At 41.2% G+C, this 24,043-nt stretch overlaps 1 protein-coding gene across 2 annotated transcripts in view; it reads right to left on the reverse strand.

Moving 5' to 3' along the window:
- The window catches only part of LOC124605291 (histone-lysine N-methyltransferase NSD3), a 135,158-nt gene that overhangs the window by 58,107 nt on the left and 53,008 nt on the right, over positions 1–24,043 (reverse strand). For both annotated transcript variants that reach the window (XM_047136872.1, XM_047136871.1), the window contains exons 7-11: positions 19,903–20,987; positions 19,114–19,344; positions 18,899–19,030; positions 2,347–2,503; positions 2,073–2,223 (exon numbers count right to left, since the gene is read on the reverse strand). In XM_047136872.1, coding sequence (XP_046992828.1) covers positions 2,073–2,223; positions 2,347–2,503; positions 18,899–19,030; positions 19,114–19,344; positions 19,903–20,987 — 1,756 coding nt within the window. The remainder of the gene's footprint in view (positions 1–2,072; positions 2,224–2,346; positions 2,504–18,898; positions 19,031–19,113; positions 19,345–19,902; positions 20,988–24,043) is intronic.

Genomic DNA, 24,043 nt, shown 5'->3' on the forward strand with positions numbered 1-24,043 from the left:
AACTGGTACACTCTTGCAGATATATGCTAATCATGCTGCGAAAAGCAACTTCTAAAGTTTCAGGAACTAGTAGTTAAGTGACGAATCTATAAGTAAATTTTACTAGTTATAGAATGCAAGCAAGCTCTTAGGCAATCGTTATTCCCATCTTCCTTCCTACCCTCCATACGCAATTGGAACAGGAAGAATTCCTAACGTGCAACAAGAAGCATCCTCTGCCGTGCACTTTACAGTGGTTTGCAGAGCATAGATGCAGATGAGAGTGCTTGCAATTACTTTGCACAATTTTGTCATGGTCGTACTTCCTTTGAGAATAAATTTTGTTCATTTGTTACAATAAACTTTCATATTATGCTCAACAGTCCTGCAGAAGGTAGGTGTATGATTTACCCTGAGACACGCATCTAGGTGTATCAAAGATTAAAGTACATTCAATTTTCCACAAACATTAAACTGCGAAGATCTGCTCCTGATGAATTCCACGCAATCTGGCCAAAGCTTGAATGCATGCTCCTGTCGGCTGGTGTAAGAAAACAAAAAATCCATATAAAACACCTTAATAGGAAACTAAACTTGGGGACATTCATATGAGCCAGAAACTCAGCAGCTATCAACTGTATGGGTGCTTCACAATGAACCAAAATCATAGGAAGTGACAAATTCGCAAAGAACTTCTATGAAAATGACTACCAATTCTCAAAGCACTTCTACGAAAATAACTGAATTTTACTTTAGTTGCACTGGACATGTCAAACCCATTATTTTAGATGTTCAAAGAAAAGTTAATGCTAAATGCTATGCTACAATTTGCTTGTCCCAAGCTTCAACACGGAAAACAGTTGTTATTCTTCATCATGACAATACTCCTGTCACACACAACATGACAAGGGATAGATTATTGGATGCAGAAAAACATTAATGCAATGCCTTGTTGTCTGTCTGTATTCACCTGTTTACAACTTAACCACTTTTTGTTCCCTTATGTTAAACAAAAGATGTGTTGTCATTTTGTTCATCTTAAAAAGCTGTGGATGTCTTCCAAAATAATTCTTCAAGTACCAGAATTTGTTTGAAAGTAGGTAAAAGTGTATAAATTTGGAACATTAATATTTTGAGAATCTGTACTAAAAAAAATGTTTGTCTGGAAATAAGAACACTTCCGTCAAGTTCATTTCTTGTGAAATAACTGGTTTCTCTTTGTAAAAACTTAAAAGGTAGGTTTCATGTTAATGGGAGTATGTGGAGGTGAAATTTTACTGAATTAAAAACCACTTCTAGCTTACAGGCATATCACAAAACTCTGCAGGAACAGCTTATCTACCAGCACCAGAAGAAAACAGGCACGAAAGTTGAGACATTCATAATGCAAAAATTAACCCATTTCCATTACAATTTGCTTACATCACAGCTGACCATCTGATCACTCCAAAACAAAGCTCGCAACTCAAGTCACTTGCTAATCATCAGACTTTTTTCGTTTGGTATAAATGTTCACATCAAAGTGCTCAAGAATAATATATAAAACAATAAAATCAGTTACATGCTTTTATACACTAAACAGTTATTCATGTATTGCCGATACCTATTCACATATTATTCCATGTAACATTTCGGAAATTTTTAGTTTTTTAAAGTTTCCGGTAATGGCCCGAACTCTGTCACAATATTTTCGCAGAGCTCATGACTACATTACAATAATCATTAATTACTATGAAACGGTATGCAAGGCACATTGCAAGGAGCTCACACTACAAACCAGTGGCATCTTTCATATTTATTGATACTCTGTCATGACTAGACTCTTTTCTTTATCATACTTAAAGTTACACAAACAATAGAAACTCCAGGTAGGAAAATCAACATCATTTTTATGGTAAGTAGCAATGTGTCTTCTCCTACAAAACAGCAATAGCAATCTGTCTTTTCCTACACTGTTTTTACTTAAATTAAGCTTTTATGATCACCCTATTTCATAATTTCTTCCACACCTCTTCAGACATTTTTGTCTTTATGTCCAGATGAAGTTCATTAATGCGTTTGGAGTTTTGTGTTCCAACAACGCAAATACTTACGCCATCCTGATATAAAAAGACACGACCTCTGTTCACCCAGAAATGATCATTTGATCCAAAGAATTTCACACAGAATTCACCGTAAGTGTGAGGTATTTTGTTCACATTTTCAGGAACTTCACTTGGGAACAGAATCCTTGCTGGCCACCACCTGAAATGTAAACATGACCTAGTAATGGTGGTTTCACTTAAATACACAAGACTTATTTAAATTAAGGCAGTATACTCGCCACAAGAATGATCTGAGTAGTAATTATAAGATGAAGTATAATACCTGTAATGACCTAGTTTCACCCACACAATTTCTCCAAACAATGGATATCTTCCAGTTTCACAATCCTCACATATGAAACTGCCTTCTGGGGGTGATATTCGCAAACAGTCTGCGTGAAATGAAGTTGGACATAAATCACAGCAAATTAGGGACCCACCTGAAAAGATGTGAAATAATGTAATTTATTAAAAATTATGCCATATGTTAAGGAACACATTCACAAACCTGATACAAAAAAAATGAACATATACCACGCTGAGGAGTTTTATTTATTTAAAGAAGTCAACACTTGACTTCAGTAACAACAGTACAGAAAATTAAAAATCTGTACATATATTTTAATAAAAAATGTAGTTGCTCATTTGTTCAATACAGCAGAACACAGATTTTTAGAACACGAATACATTAAGTGATCATGAACCATTTTGGTGTGTCAGTATCCAAATTCAAATGTCCAGAATTCGATCTTCAGTTAGTTCATTTTTTTCTGTCATTTATTGCTCAGTAGTGATTTGTTAACACGAAAAATTCTGAATTCCACCATGATTGGAAATTCATATTACGCTGTAGGTCTCTCTCTAACCAACTGGGTAAATCACTTCAAATGTCAGAGTAATCCAACGGTACACCATATCCCACAGAACCACACCTAATAACACACTGTGGTTTCCAAACCACCTTTCAGATTGACAGCTTTACCTTACTTTCAACTACTTCTGTTTTGAGAAGTGTCACAGAAAACACTAGTGAATTTCAGTTCTCACAATTACAAAATTTATGAATCAGTAACACATCCAAATGCATGCAACAAATATATTGTGATTGAGTGTGTAGAAATAAATCAAAGGCTTAACCTGAAAATACTGCTCACCCCAACTAGCACACCTGTCACAGCTGCGCTGCCAGTTACACAAAAAAATCCCATGAATTAAAACAATAATGCAGGAGTTAAGTTCTCATACAACATACAAAGTTGCAGGTTTGAGTCAGTAGTCTGTAAATTTGTGCTGTGTGTTATTGATGCCCAACAATACTTGGCAATGCTATTGTTAACTTGTAGCAAATCTGCCAAAAGTAACACACATGTTTATGGTAAAATACTTGGGGCATTCCCTTGTACCAGTGAGAATGACTGCTCATACAACTCATGGCCGATTTCCAAATCATTATAATGCACTGCAATGACCTACTAGAATGCTATTCTAAATTTCCAAGTCATTATAATGCACTGTAGTGACCTACTAGAATGCTATTCTAAACTGCAGAGAACGAGCACTAGTGAGAAATATGTGTGGGGGAAGGAGAGGATTAGTGTATAACATGCATTAGACATCAATAAAGGGATTACCAAACCCAATGGTTACAGGATTCAACAATTTCATTTTTCTGGTAACTTCCTGAAGAGTGGTTGAGTGGGAGAAGAGGAGAGATGAGGATAGGAGTAAGCAGAAAAAGAATCACTGTATGTGATACTTCCAGCCAGAAAAATACACTCACTGACAAAATAATACATGCACTGAAAACACTTCAGGAGTTGTTAATTGAAAATATCCGCAGTCCACATGTGTCTTTGATTCCTCTGCATTCTATCGACTTTTTAGCAGATTGAATGGTTATTATACAGGCTTTTATGACAAAAGTAATGTGCATACACACTCTTCACAACTACTCTTTTTGATAACTCTGTTCTCCTCTATTTCCTTATTTCCAAATGTTGGAAACACCCTGCTCCTGTCAAAAGTCCCTCCTCCCCGCCATGTGTGATACTTTCCCAGCATCAACATAAAAAATGACATTATTTTCACTCTTCGTAAAGAAGACACTAAGTTGCAGAGAGGCACAGTTACAAGACACTAGCATGTAGCTTTCGGCCACAGTCTTAGTCAGACACACACACACACACACACACACACACACACACACACACACACACAAGCAAGCAAGCAAGCACACAACTGCCAACTCAAGCATCTCGGGCTGGAATGCAACATCATGTGGGATGCAAGCAGCAGTTTGGAGAGGGTGGGGAAGGGGAAGGGGAAGTAGTGTCCAGGTAGAGAGAGAGAGAGAGAGAGAGAGAGAGAGAGAGAGAGAGAGAGAGAGAGAGAGAGACAAATGCTGTCTGGTAGAGTGTGCAGGACTAAACTCCAACAGGCGCAGTGTCAGGCAGCTGTGGGGCAGGGAGGTGAGGAAAAAAAGGAACAAAAAATTAAAAGAGTTGGGCAAAATGGGCAGATGCATTGGAAGAGGGCTGCAAATAAACAGGGTGGAAGACAAGAATGGGGAGGAGATGACAGAACATAGAGGGTGAAAACTGTTGGGTGGAGGGTATGGGGACAGTATGTTACTGTCGGTTGAGGCCAAAATAACTGCGAAAGCAGAGAATGTGTTGTAAGGATATCTCCCACCTGCGCAGTTCAGAAAAGTTGGTGGTGGAGGGAAGGATACAGATGGCTCAGGTAGTAAAGCAGCCATTGAAATCTGACATGACATATTCAGCTGCTTGTTGTACCATGGGGTGATCTACTTTGCTCTTGGGTGCAGTTTGGCAGTGGTTATTCATCCTGGCAGACAGGTGGTTGGTAGTCATACCAATATAAAAAGCTGTGCAATGATGGCAGCAGAGCTGGTAAATGGCATGGCAGCTTTCACAGGTGGCTCGGCCCCTGATGGGGTACAATAAACCTGTGACAGGACTGGAATAAGAAGTGCTGGGTGGGTAGATTGGGCAGATTTTGCACCTGAGTCTTCCACAAGGATATCATCCTTGTGGCAGGGGTTGGGATTGGGAGTGGCACAAGGATGGACTAGGATGTTGTGGAGTTTGAGTAGACAATGGAACATCATTTTAGAAGGGGTGGGAAGTAGAGCTCTGCATTTCGATGAAAACAACCGCTCGAGCATTTCCCGTTTCGTGCCGCTGCTCGACGGCTGGGAAAGGCCCACGCTGCGATACGGCTGTGGCCGTCTAATGCGCCATGTGGCCGGTTGTCCTCCACCTCTCGGTTATCGGTTGGACTGTCGAGCACTGCCGGGCGCTCGAGCGTACTCACAATCTCAGCCGGTGACAGTACAACCGCCGTGCACTCTACAGTGCCGAATCGCATTAGAAACTGTGTGTAAACGCAGTTGATGACCTGGCTTTGAGCAGCGCAGACAGCGTTATAGATAAATCAAGTATAGGTCGTAAACGTTCCATTCATGAAACGAAGAGAAGTACTATGGAGAGAATTAGGAGCGGCTCATCAGTCCTGAAGAGGAAAGACATGTCGGAAGAGGAGGCGAAAAGTGAAGCTTGGAAATCGTTTGCACTTTTAGTGGATCCTGTCACGCAGGCTTCTGCTGGTTTCGTGCAATGTACCACATCCGATACCATACTTTCGTACCAGTCAAGCACAACAGGTATGATTCGGCACTGCAAAAGTAAATGCGGAACAGAAGTCCACCGGCCATTTTCTGTACCAAGTAGCATAAAGAAAGTTGTTGTTGATAGGCTGGTCGATACGAGTGGAATAGATTTGCTACCGTTAAATACTTGTAGTAAGATTGGCTTGAAGATTTATTCACAGGAGCTCATTAATATTGGCGCCACTTAACGGCAAAGTCAGTATAGAAGATGTTCTTCCGCACCCTACAACTGTATCGCGGCATATTAAAGAAAAGGCAGACAAAATACGGGTGACGATGGTGCCCAAGCTAATATGTGCCTTAAAGAACAAAATGTGCACTTTAGACGCTGGTCTGTGGTCTGATAACTACAAGAAGAGAAATTTTTTGACTGACGTCGCATTATGTGAATGATGAGTGGCAGCTGGAAATGCTTGTTTTGATAACAACAGAGTTTTCGGATGTACCTAAGACAGGAGAGAACATACGGCACGAAATCGAAGAGCGGATGCTTGAGTTAGGAATTAACAAGAATGATCATACGAAATGTTACTTTGTCACCGACCAAGGAGCTAATATGAAGAAGGCACTTGAATCTTACGACCGTTTGCCTTGCTTTGATCACTGCTTGATGACTGCGCTTCGTCACACATTTCAAGAGACTTTTTAGAAGACGAAGCCCCTGAAATCCTGTCGTGTCTACTATCAGCTAGAGCTATAGCAGGCTATTTGAAGAGATCGGGTCACTCGAGGCGTCTGTGGCACTCTGTGAAGCAAGAAGCTGTAACTCGGTGGAACAGTATACTGTTAATGCTCAATTCCATCTTATAAACCTTCCAAGAAGGGTGCGTACGAGACGTTGTCGCTTTTCTAGCCCCCTTTAAAGAAGCAAGTTTGGATTTGGAAACTGCAAAGATAACAACGCTGGAATGTGTGCTGCCGTGGTACAAGAGTCTGTTACATCATTGTGAACCAATAGACAGCGACAATGAGGTAAGAACACTTTCTACAGGTTACAATCCTTTATACAACTGTTGAATTATCAGAGTGCAGTTATGTATATTGGGTTTCCTTTTCAGCTCATGGCGAAAATAAAAAGGAGAGCAGCATATTTCATCACAGAGAAGTGCAAAATTGAGTCTATCCATTATGTTGCCACGGTTCTATGGCCATCACGGCGTCATTTGAAGAAACTCACAGCAGACGAAAAGCAAGCCGCGTATGCTGAAGTTCGACGATTGTACTCTGAACTGCCCGTAAATGGTAAGGTTCATTCACTGAAACCAATTAGTAAACGAATGTTTGTTTGTCTAATCTGCCATCTTTCGTTAGAGTAACCAGTAATTCTAACTATGATGATATCTTACGGTCGTTTTCATTCATGTTTAGAGTCCATTCAAGCAAACAGTGACCAAGTTCTTCCCATGAAAAAGTCCAGGATGGACTGGACTTCGGATGAGGACGACGAAGATGGACACACAGTTACTACCAATGAACTCGACAGGTATCTTTCGCTCTCCAAATCCGCCTGTAGCTGTGCCGAAGGACAAATTTTGCAGTGGTGGAAAACACACGCGGGGCTATTTCCAAGGCTGTCGGTAGTAGCTAGAAGAGTTCTCTGTATTCCTGCCACTAGTGCTGCCAGCGATAGAAATTTTAGCCAGGCCGGTCACCTGCTGTCCAGCAAAAGATCGTGCCTGGTATCAGACAAGGTTATTGATCTCTTATTGATCCATCACAATTACGTAAGTATTCACAACATACCACGTAATCACAAGGAAGGAAACATTCCTCAAACGCTATAAATGTATGATTCCACTTTCATTGACTTCACAGGAAGAAGTTCAAACCGCCAGCTGTAGTGTTGAGTGGTAGTTAAGTAAATAAATTAGTGAAATCAAAGTGAACTAGAAATTAGAATATAAATGGAAAACTTGGTTTAGTTTAGAGAGTTACATACTCGCATTCAGTGGGCAGAACAACAGAACAGAAGAGACAATGACCGTGAAGTCAGCGAGTTCCACATAAGCGGGCGCTGTCGATTCAGCCGTCAGGGCATCGCCCGACCGGCTCACGTGTTTCTCAGTTGTCGCATGTGAGCAAAGGCCCTCGCCTACATTCCAAGAGCCAATGACCGACGTTAGGAAGATTCTTCGAGAAGCATTCCAACGTGACGGAAGAGGCAATGACCGGCTCACGTGTTTCTCAGTCGTCACATGCGATCAGAGGCCCCCGCCTACATTCCAAGAGCCAATGACCGACGTTAAGAAGATTCTTCGAGAAGCTTTTCAACGTGACAGAAGAGGCAATGGCCGTGAAGTCGTTCACCTCCAGTGAACTGAAGTGAATAAATACGCGAGACGCGGTGGGCCCGACAGATGAAGACAGACGGAGACGAAGACGAGAGACGAAGGAAGAAAAGAAGAGTAGCAGTAGTTTTCAGTCAGTTTTGGTGCTGAAGACCGTCATGCAAGAAGAGACTACATCATACACAGTCGCACCAAGTCCGCCGCTGTAATGGAATAGCAAGCAGCAGCCGCGGCGCCAGAAGACAGAAGTTAAAAGGTATTGGAAATCTGATTTTTACGTACCCAGGTGACTCGTGAGGACGGGAAGGAGACGGCCTCACCTCAGCAGTCACCTGTGAGCTGGGATAAAGACCTGACAGCCGAAGACTGGCAAGCGGGAGTCCGTGGTTCGAGTTCGGGACACTGGCCTTGCCCCGCCGCGTCGCTCCGCTGGTCGACGCACAACACACGCGGCCGCTTAGAGAAGAGAAACACTGGGACGCCACACCCAAGGTATCATCCGATGCACGACTTCGCTCGCAATAGTTAAAACCGGCCACCTCGCGATGCGCGTCTCCGGTCAGCTGGGCAAGACGGCGACACGAGATACACACCGCTACGCGTAATCAGACGACGCCGCCGCCGCTGTCGCAGCAGAAGGCTACGCAAACGACACGGCTGCCGCTCTCCGAACCAGAACGTCCCAGTAAGATACAGTTGTACGAAACTTCCAATAAAAGTTATCTACGTAAAAATGATGTTTCATTCGACCTCATACCCGAGCCAAGGAAGAACCCACCCTGCCCACATGTTGTTAAGAGAGAAAAGTTAATTTATTTAATATTTCATCCTGACAGAATGCTTTAGAATGCTCATCCTGACAATTGACAGCATCAAAAGAGAAAACCCAGTTACAGTGAGTGACAGAACTGTCACATTTAGTAACACAACTGTTACATTTGATGTCAGAAGCCGTTTTAGTTGTTACAATTGGTGTCAGAGAAAAAACCCTTGGCTCAATATGAGGTGTGAATGACAGTCACTAAAGGTCCACAGTTAGTATTTTTTAATGTGTGAAGGGATAGAGGTTTGCATAGCAGTCGTAATATTTTCTTTATTTAGAAGTGTATTTTCTCTCATGATTTTAAGAGTTTGTCGGAAATATTTAAACATCTTTTAAATTCAGTATAGTAAGATTGTGTAACTAACGGTTTGTAAAATGATGACACGAAATCGTACAAAGTCAGAGTCAGCACCACAAGCGGTTTCTACTGAGGAAGCTATTCAGAGCTTAGTTAATCAAATAGCACAGCTTAAAAACGATAACAATGCATTATTTAAACAGTTGAGTGAGGTTAGGCAAACCAGTTCTATCCCTCCCACCCTAGATTCCTCAGCAGCAGCCTTAGTAACTCCTTTTTCAGGTAAACCTGGCGAGGACATAACAGCCTTTTTTGATGATTTAGTAGCAGCTGCAAAGTTAGGATCATGGTCAGATGAACAGCTCTTACAAATGACAAAGTTAAGATTGACAGGAGAGGCTAAAGCACACGTCTTATACCATGAAGAATTACGGAATGCTCCAACATTTGAGGAATTGAAGAAAGGATTACTTAAACATTTTCAAAAACAGAACAGCTGTAGATTTTATAGGGAACAGTTAAACACTATCACTCAGAGGCAAAACGAGTCGTTAGAAAGCTTTGTAGATAGGATTAGAAAAGTTAATATTAACACATATCAGTTGACAACTAGTGATGAAGCAAATAAAGTTATTTTACAAGAGGCAGAAGATAGAGCTCTGGATACATTTTTACGTGGGTTACCTCCTGAATCGTCCCGTCGTGTCAGGGCAGAGTTTCCTAAAAATTTAGCAGAAGCTGTATCTGCGGCGACAGCTTTTGAAGAAATTGACATTGCCACCAGATACAAGGAGAAGCGAAATATATTTTCAGCAGGAGTACGATGTTTTAGGTGCGATCGACAGGGACATATAGCAAAAAACTGCAGACAACCTCAATGCACTAATTGTCAAAGAATAGGTCACACATTCAAGGAATGCAGGTCTAAGAAAGTTTTTGAAAATAGAAATCAGTTAAACTCAAACGGGAATGTCGGAGCCGCCGCCAGGCGTTCCCAATAAAATTTCATGCCATTAAGGCGAATGTGAAGGCGGAATGCTGGTTATCTGCTACCATACAGGATAAAGAGGCAAGGATACTGGTGGATACAGGCGCAAACGTATCAATAATAAGTAATGAATGTATTGGAGAAAAGAAATATGACCCTCCAAGGTATAGATTGAATGGAGTAGGAGGAGGTACAGTTAAGTCATTAGGATGTACATCATTGATTTTCTATATTCACGGTGTACAATTTCAGGAAGATGTAGAAGTGGTAACAAAGGTAACTGACGGGTACGACGCGATCCTAGGGTTGGATTTCCTGAATAAACATCACGCTAAAATCGACCTCAGACAGCAAACTGTAGAACTTAGCGGAATAGTGTTTCAGCTAGGTGACACCGCTGCAAAGGGCCCTCTACCGCAAGATTTCCCTAACCGGAAGGCGAAATCAAGTATACTGCGTGCAACGTCCTTGAAGGTTGATTCGCGGGATCAGATACCATCTGGCTCAGGAAAACTTCTCTGGATGACCGTTGACCACGAAGTACCTACAGATACAGTGTGTCTAATAGAGCCTTTAGAGGAAAATGAGGAATTAGATGTATCACATTGTTTTGTACGTAGGAGTGTTGTACGGGTTCAAGACGTTGAGGGAGAAAGAAAAGTACCGGTACATATTGACAATTTCGGAGTGGAAGACAAAGAGTTGCATAAGGGAATATTAGTAGCTACAGTCAGTACTTTTGAAGAAGAAGATTTCATTTGGTCAGACATTAATGATGGTCAGAAACAAGACGCCTATAAAACCGAATTGCGCCAGAAGATTGAGCATTTGAAAGGAAAGGATAGAGACAGGATAGAAGCAGTTTTAGTTGAGTTCCAAGATTTATTTAATGCAGAAGGTCCATTGCCAGCAACAGACATCACACAGCATAGGATCCCAACAGGAAATAGCCCCCCAGTTTATAGGAAGCCTTATAGAGTTCCGCATCACTTACAGCCAGTACTGGATGAATTTATAGAACAGCATCTAAAAGATGGAATTATAGAATATTCTGACTCGCCTTATAATTCAAATATTGTAATTATTCCAAAGAAGTCTCCCGACGGTACGAAACGATATAGATTTTGTTGTGACTACAGACACCTTAACAAACAAACTATCTCAGATGCTTATCCTCTTCCAAACATTACAGATATCATTGACAGTTTGGGTAATAGTAAATACTTTTCAACAATCGATTTACGTAGCGGATATCATCAGTTGGAAGTTGCACCTGAAGATAGGCATAAAACAGCATTTTCTACCCCTGGAGGCCACTGGCAATTTAAAAGAATGCCTTTCGGTTTGAAAAATGCACCAGCAACTTTTCAAAGACTACTCGATGGAGTATTGCGAGGACTCAAAACTCAGCAATGTTGTGTATATCTAGACGATATTATTGTATTCTCCAAAGACATTAATGAACATGCTGTGCGTCTGTGTAATGTTTTTCAGAGACTTAGAAAAGCTAAATTAACATTAAATATGGAAAAATGTAGTTTTGCATTGACAGAGGTTACATACCTAGGGCATGTCATTAGTGAAAAAGGAATTAAAACAGATCCTCGATTAATTTCGGCAGTTAAGGACTTCCCAACACCACAACGCGTTAAGGAAGTACAAAGTTTCATTGGTCTCCCATTGTATTACCGAAACTATGTTCAAAATTTTGCTGAAATTGTCCGACCCTTAACCCAATTATTGAAAAAGGGTGCAAAATTTCATTGGTCTGAAGATTGTGAATCTGCATTTCAAACCCTTAAAGATAAGTTAACACACAGTCCTGTATTAGCCTACCCAGATTATAACAAAGAATTTATTTTATCCTGTGACGCAAGTGGTCATTCAGTAGGAGTTGTTTTGAGTCAGAATATTAATGGCGCGGAACACCCCATAGCCTACGCTTCGAGACAACTAACAACGGCAGAAAGAAATTATTCCACAACGGAGAAAGAATTGTTAAGTGTTATTTATGGTATCAAATACTTTAAATGCTACTTGTATGGTAGGAAATTCAAGGTCATTACAGACCATGCAGCTTTAAAATGGTTGCTTGGATTAAAGGATCCATCTAGTCGTCTTACCCGTTGGGCCCTATGTCTTTCCGAAATGGATTTCGAAGTTATCCATAAACCAGGCAAAAAACACACGAATGCAGATTGCCTAAGTCGGAAAATAGCACTTTTGGAAGCAACAGGCCGAGATACTGAGGACTGGAGAAAGGCACAAGATGAGGATATAGAATGTAAAAAATACGCAACTCAAAAACAATTTTGCTTTGAAGATGGTGTATTATGCCGTAAAACAAAACTTGGACCGCGAATTGTTGTTCCCCAACACCTTAGACAAGAAATAATGGCAGAGGCCCACGATCATATCCTTGCAGGACACGGTGGACAGCGGACAACCGAAAGACGAGTAGCAGAGCGATTTTGGTGGCAAACCAGAAAGCAGGATGTTGCGCAGTACGTTCGTAATTGCATTGCGTGCGCACAACGAGCTGAACTTTCTCGTTCAAAAATACCCTTACAGAGGCTCCCCGAGGCTTCATGTCCATATCAAATCTGCGGAGTGGATCTCTACGGGCCATTTCATAAAACACCTGCTGGTAATAAGTATGTTCTTACAATTATCGATCACTTTTCACGCTATCTAGCTATGGTGAGTCTCCCAGATCAGCAAGCAAATACAGTTGCCCAAGCTTTAGTTAACAACTGGATACTTAAATTTGGCGTACCTGAAGCTATTATCACAGATCAGGGATCTAATTTTATGTCTGAATTAATGAAACAGCTATGCCACTTATTAAAAATACGCAAATTACGCACAACTCCGTTACACCCTCAGTGCAACGGGCGCACAGAAAGAGTTCATCGGACAATTGGCAAGATGCTTAGTTATTATATTAACGAACAACATTCTAATTGGGATACGTATTTACCAATAATCGTGTCGGTATACAACGCCAAAACGCATGAAGCAACTGGCATGTCACCTTATGAAGTGGTCTATGGGAGAAAAATGCCGTCCCCTTTTGATGTAATTAGGCAGAAAAACGGAAAAGTCGGAGAAACAGTAAGAGATTTCAGTCGAATGATGAAGGATGTATGGAAAAAGGTTCAAAAATCTAATACAAAGGCTTTGGAACGACAGGAAAGATTAGGTAATACCCAAGCTAAATATCCAAATTACAAAATCGGTCAGTGGGTTATGCTTTCAACTCCTTACATAGCGAAAGGAAAAACGAAGAAATTTGTAACAAACTACAGAGGTCTTTATCAAATTCTTGAGATCACGTCACCAGTCAACGTTAAATTGCAACTGCCCACCCGAACTACGATTGTCCATGCAAGTCGTTTAAAACCTTTTAAGGGCGCTCCAGATGTAATTCCTTCAACAATAGTGTCTGCTTTTCCGAAGGGCGGAGGAAGTTCCCGTAAAGGAAAAAGAGTGGCCACGCCAGCACAACATACAGACATGGCACCATACAATCTTCGATCAAGGGTGCGAATGTCCTAGTTGAATCTTAGTAGACTGTGGACAGTATACAAATGTAAATAATTAATAAATGATAATGGTTTATTTTTTAAGAAAAAAACAGTTGAACGTAGAAACATGTAGATCTTGTAGTTAACAATGTATTTCCTCTTTTCTTTATTTTTGCTTTTACTAGGTTGGTAGGTTCATAACCATGTTGTTTGCTTTTTCAGAAAACGCCATGCAAGCATTTCCTACACAAAACCTATCCTACCTCAATTACTCCCTTGACAGTTCCCTTCTGAAGTCATTAGATAGGTTCATAAACTCACAGCAAGGCAAAATTGATGCCAATGTTATGATGCAACATGTCTTACAATTAAAAGGTGAACAAAACTAAAGTTATAACGCTAGGAACGGGTATATCTGGAACCTTTGTGTTGGTGTTTCTGCTTTGTACAGTTTCCTTTTATTTAAGACGAAAAAATAAGCCAAATCATAATATGACACTTCATCAAATCCCTGTTAACTGGATACCACACTCTTAACTGGTGTACTTCAGCAGTTACTTTTGAGCATTAGTATATTAATTTTGTTTATTGTACTTCATTCTTTATTAAACAGTCTCTTGTTAACATAAACAATACTGTAGAATAGATATTCTTTCATTAGTATAGGGTAGATTAAACAGCTGTTGCTCTGTAATTTTCTAAGTGCAAAACCTATTTTTTGTTTATTCATTGTCATCAAGATATGTTACACTTATTACAACCATTTATGTAAGAACTATGTGATTCCTGACCGTACAGTGCTTTTGTAAAGTGATAAAGTATTTTCCACATACTTAATGTGAGGCGTGTGTAATCTTCTAAGTCGAGAGTTTTCAGTGCTTGTGCTTTTTCCGTGTGAAGAGTGGAGGAATGTTGAGTGGTAAATTCGAGGGCGAATTTCTCCGAAGGGTGGAGGAATGTTGAGTGGTACTTAAGTAAATAAATTAGTGAAATCAAAGTGAACTAGAAATTAGAATATAAATGGAAAACTTGGTTTAGTTTAGAGAGTTACATACTCGCATTCAGTGGGCAGAACAGCAGAACAGAAGAGACAATGACCGTGAAGTCAGTGAGTTCCACATAAGCGGGCGCTGTCGATTCAGCCGTCAGGGCATCGCCCGACCGGCTCACATGTTTCTCAGTTGTCGCATGTGAGCAAAGGCCCTCGCCTACATTCCAAGAGCCAATGACCGACGTTAGGAAGATTCTTCGAGAAGCATTCCAACGTGACGGAAGAGGCAATGACCGGCTCACGTGTTTCTCAGTCGTCACATGCGATCAGAGGCCCCCGCCTACATTCCAAGAGCCAATGACCGACGTTAAGAAGATTCTTCGAGAAGCTTTTCAACGTGACAGAAGAGGCAATGGCCGTGAAGTCGTTCACCTCCAGTGAACTGAAGTGAATAAATACGCGAGACGCGGTGGGCCCGACAGATGAAGACAGACGGAGACGAAGACGAGAGACGAAGATGAGAGACGAAGGAAGAAAAGAAGAGTAGCAGTAGTTTTCAGTCAGTTTTGGTGCTGAAGACCGTCATGCAAGAAGAGACTACATCATACACAGTCGCACCAAGTCCGCCGCTGTAATGGAATAGCAAGCAGCAGCCGCGGCGCCAGAAGACAGAAGTTAAAAGGTATTGGAAATCTGATTTTTACGTACCCAGGTGACTCGTGAGGACGGGAAGGAGACGGCCTCACCTCAGCAGTCACCTGTGAGCTGGGATAAAGACCTGACAGCCGAAGACTGGCAAGCGGGAGTCCGTGGTTCGAGTTCGGGACACTGGCCTTGCCCCGCCGCGCCGCTCCGCTGGTCGACGCACAACACACGCGGCCGCTTAGAGAAGAGAAACACTGGGACGCCACACCCAAGGTATCATCCGATGCACGACTTCGCTCACAATAGTTAAAACCAGCCACCTCGCGCTGCGCGTCTCCGGTCAGCTGGGCGAGACGGCGACATGAGATACACACCGCTACGCGTAATCAGACGACGCCGCCGCCGCTGTCGCAGCAGAAGGCTACGCAAACGACACGGCTGCCGCTCTCCGAACCAGAACGTCCCAGTAAGATACAGTTGTACGAAACTTCCAATAAAAGTTATCTACGTAAAAATGATGTTTCATTCGACCTCATACCCGAGCCAAGGAAGAACCCACCCTGCCCACATGTTGTTAAGAGAGAAAAGTTAATTTATTTAATATTTCATCCTGACAGAATGCTTTAGAATGCTCATCCTGACAATTGACAGCATCAAAAGAGAAAACCCAGTTACAGTGAGTGACAGAACTGTCACATTTAGTAACACAACTGTTACATTTGATGTCAGAAGCCGTTTTAGTTGTTACAGTAGTAATAGCTCCAGGAACACAAATGACGCCTGTGTATCAGGGAGCACCAATGACGAAAAACGAATTGTATAGTCATGATTCACTTTTAACATTTTTGCAGGTCATAATTTGTTCAGAAATTAATGTTTGTGCAACTAAATTTCGTGAGTATTACTTTTAACACAGTCATTCCTTCCCGATCCTGCATTCAATATTAGTACAACGTATACATGGCCGAGTTTGGAGATAGGTTACACATAGTCGATGATTAGACTACTGTGTTCCCGTTTGTCTACCGAACGGAACAAAATACTAAATACAGACATTACTGTTTTTAACGTTACAATTACTGGAATACATGATAACCTCAAAGGCGAAACTCCAGTAGTCTGCAACATATTAACAAACATCAAATGTAACATATACAAGTGTATTATTTAGGTCACAGAACTGGTAGTAAACAACGAAATACATTTGTAAAAGAAATAAGTGAGTGTTTAATGTGTAGCGGTGGCCTCTGATCTCAAGGAGTGTGACGAAGCGCCGCTTGCTGGCACTGAGTCCACCGGTTACTGGCGACCGGCCGAGCGTTTGGCGCACTCGGCCGAGCGCTGTCGATGGGCTGCCCACGGCCGGTGGAAGAGGACACTTGGCCGCACACTCCCGAGAGCCAGAGGGGCGAGTGGGACTCGCCGGTAAAAATCGGAGATAATGCAGACCTCTAGCGGGAACTATCTCGGGTAGGATGTCCCTAATATCAGGGCACAATGATAGGTAATCAAAGCCCTGCGAAGGATGTGGTGCAGTTGTTCCAATCCGGGATGGTACTGGATGACAAAGGGGACACTCCTTTGTGACTGATTTTTGGGAGTGGTGGGAGGATTGGAGTTGTGAGGGGAAATGGCATGGGAGATCTGTTTGCAGACTAGGTCTGGGGGATAGTGCCTGTCTGTGAAGGCACTGCTGAGACCCTCACCATACTGGGCTAGGGAGTTTTTGTCACTGCAGATACACCTTCTCCAGATAGCCAGGCAATATGGGAGGGATTTTTTGGTATGAAAGGAATGACAGCTGTCAAAATGCAGATACTGTTGGCGGGCTTAATATGGACAGAGTGCGGCTGGAGCCATCAAAGGAGGAGGTCAACATCTAGGAAGATGGCACACTGGGTTGAGGAGGACCATGTGAAGCAGATGAGAGAGGTGGTGGTGAGGTTGTGAAGGAACGAAGATAGGGTGTCTTGGCCCTGGGTCCAGATCATGCGGATATCATCAATGAATCTGAACCACACTAGGGGCTTGGTGTTTTGGGAGGCTAGGAAGGTCTCTTTTCGGTGGCCCATAAAAAGGTTGGCATAGGAAGGTGCCTTGCAGGTGTCCCTGGGTGTGCCACGGATTTTTTTATACACCATTCCTTCAAATGAGAAGTAGCATCCCATATGACCTTGCATTCCAGTCCGAGATTCTGGAGTTGGTGGTCCTGAGCATGAAGTGTGCTTGCTTGTGTGTATCTCTTTACTGACTAAGGCTATGGCCAAAAGATACATGTAAGAGTCTTTTAATCATGCCTGTCTGCAAACAAGAAGTGTCTTCTTTATGGTAAGTAGCAATCTATCTTTTCCTATGGTGTTGATATTCCTACCTGGAGTATCCATTGTTTGATTATTTCCACTCTGAACTTTACCACTGCAGTCACACATTTCATTACCACTAAATAGAGTAAAAGTTTCATCTGACAGCCAAAGCAATGACAGCTGCACACAAATCATTGCTAAACACAACTATACAGCAGTAGCAACCAAGGACATTAACAACTGCCCTTCAACTGATCTTGCTATCTTTAGAAAATACAAGCGGTTACTGATGTCTCTTGGTGGCCTCTTTCCTCTTGACTTCTTATGCTTGAGTCTACCTGGCCTCTGCGTAAATCTGGTCCTGTTTACAATTCCCGCCTATTAGGAAGATAATTTAGTGTGGTTGATATGTAATTAAAATGTTCCAGATAATTTCATATCAGTGCACTTTACACCATGTATTGATGGAATATTTTTTTAAGACAAAATATCTCTGTAACATCAATAATTTTAAGTCATTTTGAGTGGATGAAGCAGAAAATGAGGCAATTATCATTCAGCTTTGGATTACTTCAATCAGTATTTCACAAACAAAAAATTTATCAAATTATATAAGCTTCCATATATTAATTCATGTATTCATGTCGATCTTTCCCTTTCATGAGTACAAGTCTCAAAATACTGTTCATAATTTGCATAACACATTACCTAGGAGTTAGGTAAACTTCTGTCCTTTCCCCGGATACATTTACACAGGTTACGGAGTTTCACGGCATGTTATGCCCACCAGCAAATGAAAAGAACACTTTTTGTTTAGATTAGTTAGTACAAGAATCTTATGAAAAGGAGGACAAAATATGATTCAATTCCAGTACTCGCAAAGTGCTGGCCAGTGCCAAAACACTTTGTCTGATAAAAGATTCCTAATTCTTCAATAAATGCTATTTGTGAATCTAATTATAACCTTGGATCACATTAAATGCCACACTGGTTGTTGATATTTCACTTAAGAATTTTTACACATGCCAACAACTCGGCAAGATTATTACCATTTTACAACTATTTTAATATGCCAGTTTTACAATCACATGCTAAAATACAACAATCTGACCTTGTGGCATTATGAACCGATTTTGCAGGTTTTCAGAGTCTTGCAGTAATCGTAATATAACAATGCACAATTTCAATTAATGGTACACATCACATTGTTGCTTTACAACTAATACACCTATTAAACTTCACAACTTTTTTTGTTTGTTTCCTTACGTCATTACTACTTACCCATTGAACAAAGGAAGCACCATGCGGTGTTAAAATGAGGAATTTTTGCACCTTTGAGTGGCTGGTAATGACGAGCACACAATATCTGGGTAGCTGACAAAACCTCAGATCCAGCAGGCACACAATAATCACCTGAGGGGGAAAAAAAGCACTTCATTCAGTTAATGTGGAAAAGTAATGCAAAACTGATCCAAAAATCAATGTCAATCACAAACCTGCATGGTAAGCTGTTGGGCACCGAATACAGCGAACCATTACCTCATTCGTGTAACGTCCAACAGCGTTACGAGGATCATCAGAAACACAAGTGTGACATTTATGCTGTGGACAGACGAGATTAACAGATCCGTTGGGACCTTTGTTTTTATTTTTCCTTGATATGCCATTTGTTGTAGCTTGTGGCCACAATTTCAAGCATTCTGTATGGTAAATTTTGTTACAATGTGCTGTAACAGAAGTTACTGGGTGTAAATATTGCACAATGGTTTCCACATTCACAGTTAATTATGACAACTGAAGAGATAACAGCATTACTAGAAATATTACAATTTTTCAACAGACAACACAATACGCTTATAAGTTGGACAAAAGAGCCACTGACAGCTTTGAAATGAACTGATTCTTTTTCTGGACAAGATTACACGAACGCAGAAGAGTATGTTTTGTGGCAAATGCTTTCAGTTCTACCACATCTATTTTCTTACACTGCAATTTTACAATTCCATTGTACATAACAAGTCACATTACCTTCATGAAATCACATCACTCATTCTCAAAACCAAGTAGTTCTGAGTAATTTTTTTAAATATGAAGCAGCTGCTTTGCAAAACAAGTACACAAAGGAGATTCAATATTTTTGAAGAGCAAATTGTAAATTACAGAGCCAACAGCTGTTAACTCACATTTAACTTTCCATACAAAGAACACACGCAAATTGTAAAGACAGCAATGTGACTGGAGATTTTAAACATGTTATTAGGTACTAAATAAGAAGTGACACTTACCCACAGAACAATACTGTATCTCTGATTCTTGTTGTTCACTCCCACAAACAAAACATTTTGGTTTAACTCCTTTCACACATTCATGACAAATGAAGTTCATCATAGCTTCTGCTTCCTTCTCAGCAACATTTTTCTCACTAGCGTTATCTCCCTCTTCATTGCCATTAGATTCTTCACTACTATCCCCATTGGGTGTTTTTGATTTCTTTTTTCCATTTCCTTCAAGACTTTCCGAAGTTGCATTTGAGTCAAATGCATTACTTACTTTAGAGTTCCCACTTGTACTGGTATGAGATTTTTGAGGCTGTTTTGTGTTACTACCCTTTCCTTTTCTGGGTTCTGCAGCTGAGAAATTGTCATCAGTACTGTCTCCAGCAATAGTATTTACCATTGCACTACCAGTAACAGAATCGGCCTTCTCAACTTCTTCTTTCTCAACTTCTTTTTTAATCTCATTTACTTCTAACAACTCAGAATTCTTATCATCTTTTGCGGTGGCTTCTTCCAAGTTATCAAACTTTGTTTCCACATCAGTGTCTTCATTTTCTACAATTTCTATTTTAATAGTAATATTAGTTTTCAAACTGTCATTGGTAGCTCCACTGGTAGTCAGTCTGCTATTTCCAAACTGCGACGTACCTTCATTCTCTTTGTCACTCTTACTGTGTTCATCCACATTATCTGAAGATGTTTCTTTAATGGGAATAACTGTCTCAATGGGTTCAGTTTTGATTTTGATAGCTAGTTTCCTTGGGCGGCCCTTTTTCTTCTTCTTAAAAAATCTCTTTTTATCATCTTCAAGTGTAATACCATCAGCTAGGGCCTGTGCCCTACTTAGCTCAATCGCAACACATTCTGGGTGATAGTAATTCCCACAAATGCCACGACATTTGAAGGCATTCCCTGATTTGAGGCACAACAAACATGCTTTGTCCCGACGTACACCACGGAAAAGGCATCCCCCAGTTGTGCGTGCAACATCTGTCTCTGGACCTGCGGAACCACTCTCTGGAGTGCTTTCACGAGAACTTTGAACTGACTGTTCAGAGGAATCTGTTTTCCCAGAGTCAGCACTGCTTTCAGACCTGAAAAAATAACAATTTCAGTGTACGATAATCAATAACAATCAAAGCCACAATAAAAATATTCAAATTAATGAAACATAATTTATCTTGGAAAGTAATATCTCGAGTAGAAGTGAAGGACCAACGGACCAGTTGCTGAAACAAGGATGGATACTCACTTGAAGCATTCACAATCAGTAAATTCAACTGAAATCATTAGCTTTTGAATGTTAAAAATTTCTTTACAAGGATAGTGATTTGTCTGTTTGTTTAGGTAGCTAGTGACCGCTTGTTGGCATTAGTCAGGTAGCAGTAGCCGGCCAAGACAGAAGCAGCAACAGGGAAGCAACCGATTTTGCGACTTTTACAAGTTCCTAACGAGGAGCAAATTGTATAATTTCATCAGTGTGCTTTGATAGTTTAGTTTCTTGAGTTTCTGCATGTTAATCTGATAGATAATAGCCACACTTCTTGCGTTTTCGTTTGAGTCGGAAAGTAAACTGATTTTGTGACATATTACAGGTTCCTAATCGGGACAAATTTCACCCGAGTGCTTCGGTAGTTAGGGTTTTGAATCTCTGTGTACTAATCTAATTTATTAGACACAATTCCTGGATTTTTGTCAGCATCTACAGTAGAGTTCCATAGCACTGTCGATAGTCCGTTATCTGGGTAGTTTAGTTTTCCATGGTCTTTAGTATGCATAGGGACTGGGATTGTTGTATGTGGATGCGAGCCCAGTTGGTGACACTTTGCTCTCAGCTCCAGGCTGTGATGGCTTCAGTTACACAGCTTAAAGCTGCAGTGGATGGGCACCCCTGTTGTGGGCCAGCCGTGGAAATCCCACGGACATCCAGCACATCAGAGACCTCCGATCGGTCCTCACCAGTGGCTAGGCCATTTACTGCTAGCACTGAGGTTGACTCCTCAACCATGGTCAAGTGGGAGGTCGCCTGGGGCGTAGCAGGTGGTGAAAGACTTCCCAGGGAGCCACACGTAAGGCCTGCCCAGTTAGTCTGACAAACAGGTTCCAGGTGCTGTCTGTGGCTGACACTGTTGCTCAGCCAGATGCTGTTGTCTGTCCTCTTTCAGAGAAAACCTCTCAACCTGCAAGATCCAGAAAATCACAGAGGGTGGGATTATTGACAATTGGAGGCTCCAACGTTAGACACGTTATGGGGCCCCTTAGGGCAGAGAAGGGGAAGAAAGCCAATGTGCACTCCGTATGCATACTGGGTGGAGTCATTCCAGATGTGGAAGAGATCCTTCCGCATGCCATGAAGAGCACAGGGTGCAGCCAATGTGGGAACCAATGATGTGTCACTTTGGATCGGAAGAGATTCTCTCTGGTTTCAAACAGCTAAGAAAGTGGTAAAGGCTGTCAGTCTTGCTTGTGAGATTAAAGCAGAGCTGACCATTTGCAGCATAGTTGACAAGGACAGATTGCGAAACTTCAGTACAGAGCCGAGTGGAGGGTCTGAATCAGAGGCTCAGACGGCCCTGCAACCGTGTAGGCTGCAGATTCCTCGACTTGTGCCATAGGGTGGTTGGGTTTTGAGTTCGGCTGAACAGGTCAGGAGTCCACTACACGCAGGAGGCATCTACACAGGTAGCTGTGTAGTGTGGCCTGGGCAGTATATTTTACACTAGAGGGTCTCAGGAAAACACAGAAAGGGCTTCATTAACAAACGGTGCAGGCCAAACACAGGAAGAACGTAGATACAGTAACCATCGATATAACAGTTGTAAATTGTCTTAGCTCCAAGCGCTAATAGAAAGCACTGAAGTTCGCATTGTTAAAGGCATTGAAAACTGGCTAAAGCCAGAGATAGGTTCACTCGAAATTTTTGCGAAGAATCTAGCGGTGATCCAAAACGACGGACTAAACACAGTTGGCGGTGGCATATTTGTTGCTGTTAGAAGTAGTTTACCTTGTCGCAAAATTGAAGTGGGTACTCCTCTGAGTTAGTATGGGCAGAGGTCATCCACTGTTGGCAACCGGAATAAAATAATAATTGGATCCTTTTACCAACCTCTCAATTCAGGTGATACAATTGCTGAAAGGTTCAAAGAAAACTCTAGTGTGAGTTCAAACATGTACCCGACTCATACAAATATAGTTGGCGATGACTTTAATTTACCCTCAATATGTTGGCGAAAATACATGTTTAATTAGAAAACTAAAAATATACCTATTCAGAAAAGCAGATAATTCACTTGACGCCTTCCTGAGAGACTACTCTCCACTCCTTCCAAATTAACAATGTAAGTACAGACCAGGTGTGGTTTGAATTCAAATAAATAGTATCAGCAGCAACTGAGAGATTTACACCAAGTAAATTAACAAACGATGGAGCTGATCCTCCTTGGCACCCAAAATAAGTCAGAATCTGTTGCAAAAACAACGAAAAAACATGCCAAATTCAAACAGATGCAAAATCTCCAAGATTGGTGAACTTTACAGAAGCTTGAAATTTAGCGCGGACTTCAATGCGAGATGCTTATAACAGTTTCCATAATGAACTTTGTCTCCAAACCTGGCAGAAAATCCAAAGACATTCTGGGCATATGTGAAGTATACTAGTGGCAAGAAACAATCAATGCCTTTTCTCTGCAATAGCAATGGAGATATTATCGAAGACGGTGTTGTCAAAGCAGAGTTACTACACACAGCCTTCCAAATTGCCTTCACAAAATAAGGCGAAGTAAATATTCCAGAATTCGAATCAAGAACAGCTGTCAACTTGAGTAACATAGAAGTAGATATTCTTGGAATAGTGAAGCAGCTTAAATTACTTAACAAAAGCAAGTATTCCGGTCAGAATCATATACAATCATTCGCTCAACGAAAGATCCGTACCCAAAGACTGGAAAGTTGCACAGATCACACCAATATTCAAGAAAGGTAGTAGAAGTAATCCACTAAATTACAGGCCCATATAATTAATGTCGATATGCAGCAGGACTTTAGAACACATATTGTGTTCGAACATTATGAATTACCTCAAAGAAAACGGTCTATTGGCACACAGTCAACACATCATTCTTGTTAAACACAACTAACTCTTTACTTGCAG

The sequence above is a fragment of the Schistocerca americana genome, chromosome 3 (assembly GCF_021461395.2).
Source record: "Schistocerca americana isolate TAMUIC-IGC-003095 chromosome 3, iqSchAmer2.1, whole genome shotgun sequence".
In the NCBI taxonomy this organism is placed as follows: Eukaryota; Metazoa; Arthropoda; class Insecta; order Orthoptera; family Acrididae; genus Schistocerca; species Schistocerca americana.